We start from the raw sequence: 8,409 nt of genomic DNA, 5'->3' as shown, positions 1-8,409 counted from the left end.
CTAAATTGTACGGATGTTGAATAATAGTGAATCTAATCAGGATATTAGATTAATCCTGACAAAATGCAGCATGTTCTTCAACATGTACTTTCATCTAAACCTAATGTCTGTCTACTTTGTCCAAGTGTCAGGGGTCCCTGGCCTCGCTTCTCATGGTCTCAAGCACTGAACCAGAAAATCGGACTCGAAAGCACCTTATATAGGCTCTAGCTTTGTACATATCTAGGCAGAGATCTCAAAGAACACTATAGGCTTTAGCATTTTTAATAGTGTATAACTTCTACATATTCGATGGGTATATTAAGAGCATCTCCATCCCATTCTCTATATCACTATTATTTTTAAATTATAGAAAAAAATTTAAAAAAAAATTTAAAAACCACCTCCCATCCCATTCCCTATTTTAAGATTTTGATTTAGGAAATAAACAGTAATTTTCTAAATATAGGGAACTACTATTCATCCCCTAAATTATTTTTTATTAATATTTTATTCAAATAAATAAAATAAATTCTTTTTTCAATCAATTACATTTTCTCTTATACTCATATTTATTATACTTTTAAATAATATTTTTAAAAATAATTTAAATAATTACTAAAATATAAAAATAATAATTTTAAAAATATTATTAAACCCTTAAAAAATAATTTAAATTTTTGTTTAAAATATTCACTATAATAATAGTTCAAAACATAAGAAAAAATATTAAGTAGTTAAGTTTGAAAATAGAAGTGAGAGAAAAAAGTAATAAAGAAATAATAGAAGAATATTATTTTAATAGAATAGAGAAATGATAGGGAATGAGATGTAGAAGGTTTTTTAAAAATGAGTAAAATTTAGGATAAATTATAGGAAGTGTCATTTTTAGCTAAAATTTAAGAAAAAATTTAATGAATCGGATGTGAATGCTCTAATATACAAATTTGCAAATAAATTCTTTTTCAAAAGTCATATAGGCACATATATCTTTTCTCCGCCCAACCTTGCATATATGCCAAAATTATAAACTTTCTCAAAAAAATCGACGCACTGCCCTAACAAAAATTTAAAAAAAAAATATATATGATGGAGACGTTGAGCTGAGTTCGAATTTTCTCAGGGGATTGAAAGAGAAGTTCACGTGCTTGCTCTCGAATGTGTCCGAGAGAGAGGGAGTAAGTAACACATGCATCCAATAACTGTGGGGTCGGTGGTTTTGAGCTGCATGAATGCCCAACATACCATTTGTAACCAATAAAATAGGCTGTGACTTTGTAGGTCCTGCTCTCTTCCCGTGAGTCTAATGTTTGGAGTTCTTGACGCTGGTCACGGGCTTTGAAACACATGATTTGCTTCTGGAGAAAAAAGAAAAGTTGCAGTACTGAAGGATCGTTTTCAATTAACAAAACTGCATTTAACGCACACATATAAAAAAAGTGGATTGAGATTTACTATATACAATTCTTCTAATATATATATCTTCTATAATTCGGAGAGAGATAGCCACAGCATGTAAAATTCACTGAATTTAATGCACAGTCCTAATTCATGAAGTAGTGTCACTTTTCATCATGCCCCAAAGTTTTCTTATTATAAGTTGATATCAGATATAAGATATCGTCCAATGAAAGAGTCTCATTACGTGACTATGCCAAGTGACTTGAAAGGGCTGTCCGAGTATGTTTTCTTTCGCCTTCCCTGGCCTCCTTCCCCCTTTTTCCAGAAGTTGGAGTGACCACTTTCATGCTTTTATGGCGCCAGGGAGTTTGGAACTCTTTTTTTTTTTTTTAACTCACATACAGCTCAGTGAGGGTTCATTTTCGGGACCATGAATGATGCTTTATGACAATGTTTTTTTGTCTTGCATCAGGGTAATGATAATATGGATGGTTTGTCTGCATGCAATAAAGCATGAGAGCTGTGCATTGAGTTTGACCCATTAGAGAAGTATGTTCGTGTCTTGCATCATCAGTTTCTTCTTTTACTTATTGTCCATCGGAAGGTTGCGGTATTGCAGTGAATTGGGGGTGGGAATTAAGTAGAACTACGTACTAGTGTTGCTAGCAAAGGGAAAAGTGTCGTATTCTGGCCCCGCTCACCGACTACAACACATGGTAATACAAGGACGTTTCTTACCTGTGTTCAGCAAGATACCGTTTTGTACTTCAAGTGATACTTGAAGATATGGAGACACAGCAAATAAAGAAAATGAAACGACCATAATGAGAAGCTAATAGAGATTTATGACAATTCAATGCCGCCACCCTGTAACAAGAAAGAGTACCGATCCCCAAATGCCAGGTCAAGAATCTTATCAAGAGTTCCAAACCCACTAGAGCCGATCATAACAACACTCGGGGAAAATCAAGAAATAAAAGAAGCCAGGTAATATATACTAAATATGAAGTAATGCGTCATAACAATCTCCAATTAATTTATCATATTAACACTTGAAAATTTATTGATAGAATACATAAAAAGAATTGTAGTAATTTAATGTACTTTCTACAAATGTAAGATCCAATCAACTGGAGGAGCAAGGCTGAACTTCGCGGAATTAGCACATATAAGACCCAACACAAATCAAATCATGTAAAACAATTTTCAATCTTCTTGCCGGCCTGAGAACCCACCAAGTTAACTTTAATCAAAGGAGTTGCCACTCATCCTCATGTGCATGGCCCTCGGCATCACTCATGGCCACCACACCAAAGGAATCATCATGTTGGAGCCCATCAGTGCTGACCGAAGATTCAGAGTGACTAACTGGTTTCGACAAATTATGCTTCTGAGCCACGGTAAATAATGGGGCACCATTTGATTCATCAGCTAGCTTGGACGCCCGGAGACAAAAATCATCAAAATCATCTGTCAACCGGGAAAAATGAAAGAGAAAATATTCCAGTCAATAAAACATTGGTCATAGGAAGTGAGCAGTGGAACCATGAAACTAAATCGAAAGGGAGCAGCAAACCTTTGTCTCGACAATAAAATCCAATTGCTAAGGATGGATCAATTGAGTCCAACGATATGTGCCGAATGATACTGAGAAAGAAAGAATTAGAAAGCCAAACAAAAAGAAACCATGAACAGGAAATCGATCTCAGCAATAAACTTACTTGCAGTGGTAAGATGATGTATCAGCCTCTACATCATCCCTACTAATGTTAACTACCTAGTAACAAATAGCATTAAAATAATATAGTCAGCAAAGAGAGAAACCAAAATTGCATTATATGCTCAAGCAGCCTAGAATGTAAAACAACCAGCATAAGGAGCATATTCAAGACTGAAAAACAAAAACCAGAGGGGAAACAAGATGATATATATATATATTTTTTTTATAAGAGAGTAAATTTATTGATATGAATGAAATAGGCATAGCCCATTTACAAGAGCTATGATAAACTGACAACCGAACTACACTTTATTTACAACTTATCAATAAAATAATATTTAAAAAAAAAAACTCAAATCTGTCAAATCAAAATCAAAATTAAAATAAATATTTTAAAAAATATTATTTTATTTATAGATTGTAGAAAAATTGTAAAGTAGTTGTTGTTTAATCATTTCTCAAATTTCAATCCAAAGAAACTATAAACCCCAATTAGTGGATAAAACATGAACAATTTAGTCATTGACAGCTTTCTCCACAAAATCACATGCCATCATGTTGCTTCTTACCATCTCCCTTCATCTTATTCCTCTAGTTTTCTAAAATTAAAATAGATCAAGGTTTTATTATTATTTTCAGATATATCAATTTCTACAGTATAGTTCTATCCATCTAACATAAGTAATTACATATACTTGCATAGGAAGTAATTAATTCAAGTGAGGGTACATACCGGTTGAGTATCGTGTGGATCAAGGAAGAAAGCTTTTTCATCTTGCACACCAACAATGTATGTTGAAGCCCCAGGCTTCCCACCTAAGATGCCAAGGCTCTGTGGGAACATAAATGTTGCCCGCAACAAAGGAATATATCTGCAAAGAATATGACAGTGAGTTATTAAATAGATAGTAAGAAGCAGGATAGAAATATGTTCTAAATTTCACTGATAAAATCATTGGGTTGAATACTAGTCAATATTTTCTGCATACCCATATTTTGAGGATTAGTATATTTAAAAAGGGGTATGGGTCTCACTAAGATCAGTTAAACGGGATAATCATCAAATGCCTTTCTCATATCAATGAAATATGAAATTCTTGAAGAACTGATAAAATAAATGTTTCTACATGTAGGGGGTGCTCAACCTTATTGCTTGGGAAAGGGAAGTTCATAATCTTTATAAAAAATAAAAATAAAAATAAGTTCAAGGTGCTCCAATTGTAGATCTAACTAGTCTTTTCAGAGTGTAAGCACAAACATGACTCTCGCAGCGTTACAAATGGTATCACAGTCAATCCGTGCCAGAAATGTGGGATTTAAGTAGTGTCACAAGGGAATGTCCGAACAAGGATATCGGAGATTTGATTGGGGACCAATTTTAACATCCCAGATCAATGAAAGGGTGGTAAACAGGAGCGTAGTGAATGAAATCACATATTGCTTGGGAGTGAAAAGTTCTAGGCCTTAATAATGATTCCAAAGAACTCCAATCTTAACTTCCCTAGTCCTTTTGGAATATAAACACAAATGTGACTAGCTCTTTCCTTGAGTCGTTACACCTCTCTCCCTAAAACAAGGAGTGAAAGGTATGTAACGGGTTTGATCCCATGTGGGTTCACGATTTGCATCTAAACAAGGTAGACAAAAAAGCATCTATCAAGTCTTTCCACAAGAAGATACTTCAATAAACCCAGTGAATATACAATCCCAGCTAAACCAAAACCAGTTTAAAAAGGGGAAAATAACTAAACCAAACCAGTCATTAATATACAATGGTTTGAGATACCCATGCTAAACTAGATTCTAAAACTTCCTAGGATAACCAAAGCCCAGAGACAAAGGACAATTAGTGAAAAACCTGTAATGTTACAAACCTGGGATTGACTTCTTCAAGTCCAAGAACCAAAGGAACCAATAAAAGAATGGGTGTCCAATCAGCTTGACCTCTTGAAAACTCACAACAATGCCTCGAGGCATCTTCAATGCAAAGAACAGGAGCTCCACCTCGCTCCCCATCTTCATCTCCAGAAACAATATAAATAGCCATAGGAAGTGGCTGGTCCTCAAGGTCAGTTACTACTCTTTGAAAGCGGGCTAGAGTTTCCCATGTGCGGCACATGGCATAAGGGCCCATCCATGACCCAGCAGCTAGGTCATAAGCCTTTCCAGCTTGAAGAAGGTTGTGGATAGAGAAAGGTGATGCCTCAGAATCCCCAAAATAGTGAAGAATCTCAATGTATTCGCGATCCAGCGGCTGCACATGTTGCAAATAAACCATCAGAAAATTATTATCTCTAAGATGAATCAAAATTCATCTTACATGGTTTTAGGAAAAAAAACTAAAGCACTACATATATATATATATATATATATCTCATTTCTACCATACACCTTACCTTACCTTTTTTTTTTTTTTTGATAAGTAAACGGAACCACCATACACCTTACCTTTTGCAGAGGTTTCCTCCAAGATCTCCCTAATCGATGAAAAAGCAACGCCTGCAGAGAAAAGATAAAGCCTTCATTAACAATTTGTTCTGATTAAAGCAAGAAAAAAACCACCAAATGAGCACTAAACCTGAAAATCGTTTTAAAACAATATAAAGCCACTGAGGCAAAATTAAAGCAGAACATTACCTGAGCAGCAAGCATCTGACTACTGCGAAGCATGCAACCCCAGTTTACATCACTGGTATATTTTGAATCTTCAATAGCATCAAAACCTGTAGAAAACGGAGATATAGGTTTCATTCCAACTTGCAAAAGCTTTCTTTCTAGATCCCTCATAGAAAAGAGATTATTTCATTAAATAGACCTTTTCGATATGTCATCAAAATTCTTGATGAAAAATCTCGTTCAAATGCTGGTACTCCATTGCTAGTATCAGCATCTCCAGATGACTCTTGTGAGATTCTATAGCACACACCTAAAAGCCATATGTCACTAGTTGAGCTAGAAATGCCAGTCCTGGTTGACCCTAGCACACGCTCCTGAAGTCTCCTCATTGAGCCAATAGCCACAGCCTTTTTCACAGCGGCTGTCCACCCATTTTGTTTGGCATGGACTTCATAAGCTGGTGAATCACTATGAGATGCCTTGTTTTCACTACCTGATGGCTCACTATGTGTTTCAAAGACCGAGAAAGCAGATGCAAAGAAACTTGACCATAAGGAGGCCTTGGGGAACTTACTATCACTGATTCCTGGGTCTGAAGTTAAGGATGTCGGGCTTCTATTTGAGGTATCTGTTAAAGTTTTTGAAGAAAAATCTGAAGCAACAGCTCTCTCACAGAAACCCTTCATTACCTACTCATGAAGCGTCATACAATGGTCTAATCGGCTCATAGAAGCAACCCAAATTTCAGTATTTACCTGCCGTCAAAGGTAAATATAAAAATAAATTCCAATCCGAAACACAAGGAAGCACAAGAGACCACACCCTACCAATTAAAAGGAACAAGTTCCTAAAGTCTATAAAACAAAGAAAAAACCAAGAGTAGTTGTGAGCAGTCATCACTCAATGAAGAGTTTGGAGGACAATGGCTTTTAACACAAACACTGCCTTCTCGAAATCTTCAAAGGTTCTAGCATTGCACTCCCGTCAAATGCACCCCATTAAACACAAATAGACCATCCAAATTCAAAATTACCGTGGCTTCCAAGAGGGCTTCGCCAGCATGCCAACATCTCCACCCCCCTTTGGGACATATCCCAATCAAAACCAAATAATGAAAGTTAAAAAACCCAACTTTCTTTGTTTCCACTCGGGAAAAAACTCTTTTTTAGATTCGCAGAAGAAAACTCAAAATGAGTGAACGCAAGTATTCCATGTGCACATCGAATGTCCAGACAAACTAAAGTATTTTTCATTATCTTTTCAATAGATACATTACATGTTTAACTGCTACTAACTACTTATAAAAAATAACGTTCAACTAATGCTTAATCTGGGGCTTCTGAGAATTCCATGATTAGTATAGCTACCAATGAAATTGCCTCACGGTATCGTCTCAAGAACTCAGCCTACAACAAGGCTCTCCCTTTCGATTTTAACATTAAGTTCCATCCAATCTGGAAATAATTTCTGTGACCTGAGATTCCATGAGACTTCCTTTGGTTCCCTAATAAGACTATTCGCAGAAAATCATAAAGATCTGACTATAATATTTTTATTGGCACCGGTTGTCTGGAACAATGTTGCCACTAATTGTGGAATTGTGGGAGTGGACAGGAACGGAGTTTGTTGCCCAGTTTCCCGGAAGTGCCTCAAGTAATTCAACGGAAAAATTTTCTAGTTCAATAAATTGTTCGCTGGGTTCAAACCTAAAACTTGGAGGGAGCATCCCAACAAGACAAAAGCTCTTTACACTTGAGCCAACCCCAGCGGTTGAGATCCGACTATAAGAATTAATGAGATAAATACAAGATACAAAGGTACAATCCCATAAACGACAGACAAATTGGGATCTGAAAGCGTCACAAGAATCGTAAGAGAAGTGATCTAATAATCCATTGAGTTCATGCAATTCAGAGATATCAGAAAACAACAACAGGATTTCTTGCAACAATAAGTCCTAATCAATACAAGCAGCACATAATGACCAGAAAATTCAAAAACCTAACATTAGAGTGAAAAGCCCACAATATATATGATTATGCTTGTAGAAAAGAGAGAGAGAACAGGAAGAAAAGGACAGCTGACCTGAAAAATTGCTGAATTTGAGTCTGATAAAAAATAGAAAATAGTGGAAGTCGATGCTTTTGGGGTCGGATTACTGGCCGGGTCGCGTCGCTTCTCGTGTATTAGGGAATTTATCTTCTTATGGTGAGCGTCTGAGGGAAAAATTTCACACATCCAGGTAGAAAAAAACCAAAAAACCAAGCAGAGATCGAGGTCGAGGTCCGAGCTTGTTTCGGAATCTAGAACTCTCGTAACTTGGTTGAGACCAACAGGCAACAATCCCCACTCTGAATAATACCTTAAATTATTTATTTATTTTATTTATTTATTACTTCTTTTTTATTTTTTGGACAGGATTACTTTTTCTTTTCGGGTGTGGAAAACTAGGAGTCCGCATTCCAGGCGCTCGGCCTAAATTTAAGCCCAGAAAGAAACACCTGAGCCCAGGCCCAATCTAAAGTAGTGAATGAAGCAGACCTGGACTGACTCTACCTGACTGGTGTCACTGTTTCTTTGAATTTTATGTTATATATACTAAGAAAAATGTTGTCAATAAACTTATAAATTCATGTGCTTTAAAATAGACCGATCGTAAATTTTTTTTATTGTAACGTAAATTTAACGTATTA

General features: G+C 35.9%; 1 protein-coding gene across 2 annotated transcripts; it reads right to left on the bottom strand.

Moving 5' to 3' along the window:
* Positions 1-2,399: 2,399 nt before the first annotated feature.
* LOC109004426 (cysteine protease ATG4-like) lies at positions 2,400-8,060 on the bottom strand. Of its 2 annotated transcripts, XM_018982966.2 has the most exons (10): positions 7,802-8,060; positions 6,291-6,471; positions 5,916-6,209; positions 5,738-5,823; positions 5,549-5,599; positions 4,975-5,354; positions 3,834-3,972; positions 3,102-3,157; positions 2,957-3,027; positions 2,400-2,850 (listed from the first exon to the last, which is right to left on the bottom strand). In XM_018982966.2, exons 2-10 carry the CDS (start codon positions 6,400-6,402, stop codon positions 2,630-2,632), a joined length of 1,410 nt encoding a protein of 469 aa, XP_018838511.2. In that variant the 5' UTR covers positions 6,403-6,471; positions 7,802-8,060; the 3' UTR covers positions 2,400-2,629. The 2 variants fall into 2 exon arrangements, with proteins under 2 accessions (XP_018838511.2, XP_018838510.2); XM_018982965.2 differs by having other exon boundaries at positions 5,916-6,471.
* Positions 8,061-8,409: the final 349 nt, after the last annotated feature.

The sequence above is a fragment of the Juglans regia genome, chromosome 3, assembly GCF_001411555.2.
Source record: "Juglans regia cultivar Chandler chromosome 3, Walnut 2.0, whole genome shotgun sequence".
Taxonomy (NCBI): Eukaryota; Viridiplantae; Streptophyta; class Magnoliopsida; order Fagales; family Juglandaceae; genus Juglans; species Juglans regia.
The sequence above is the reverse complement of the archived record's forward strand: the minus strand, read 5'-3'. Positions and strand labels throughout refer to the sequence as shown.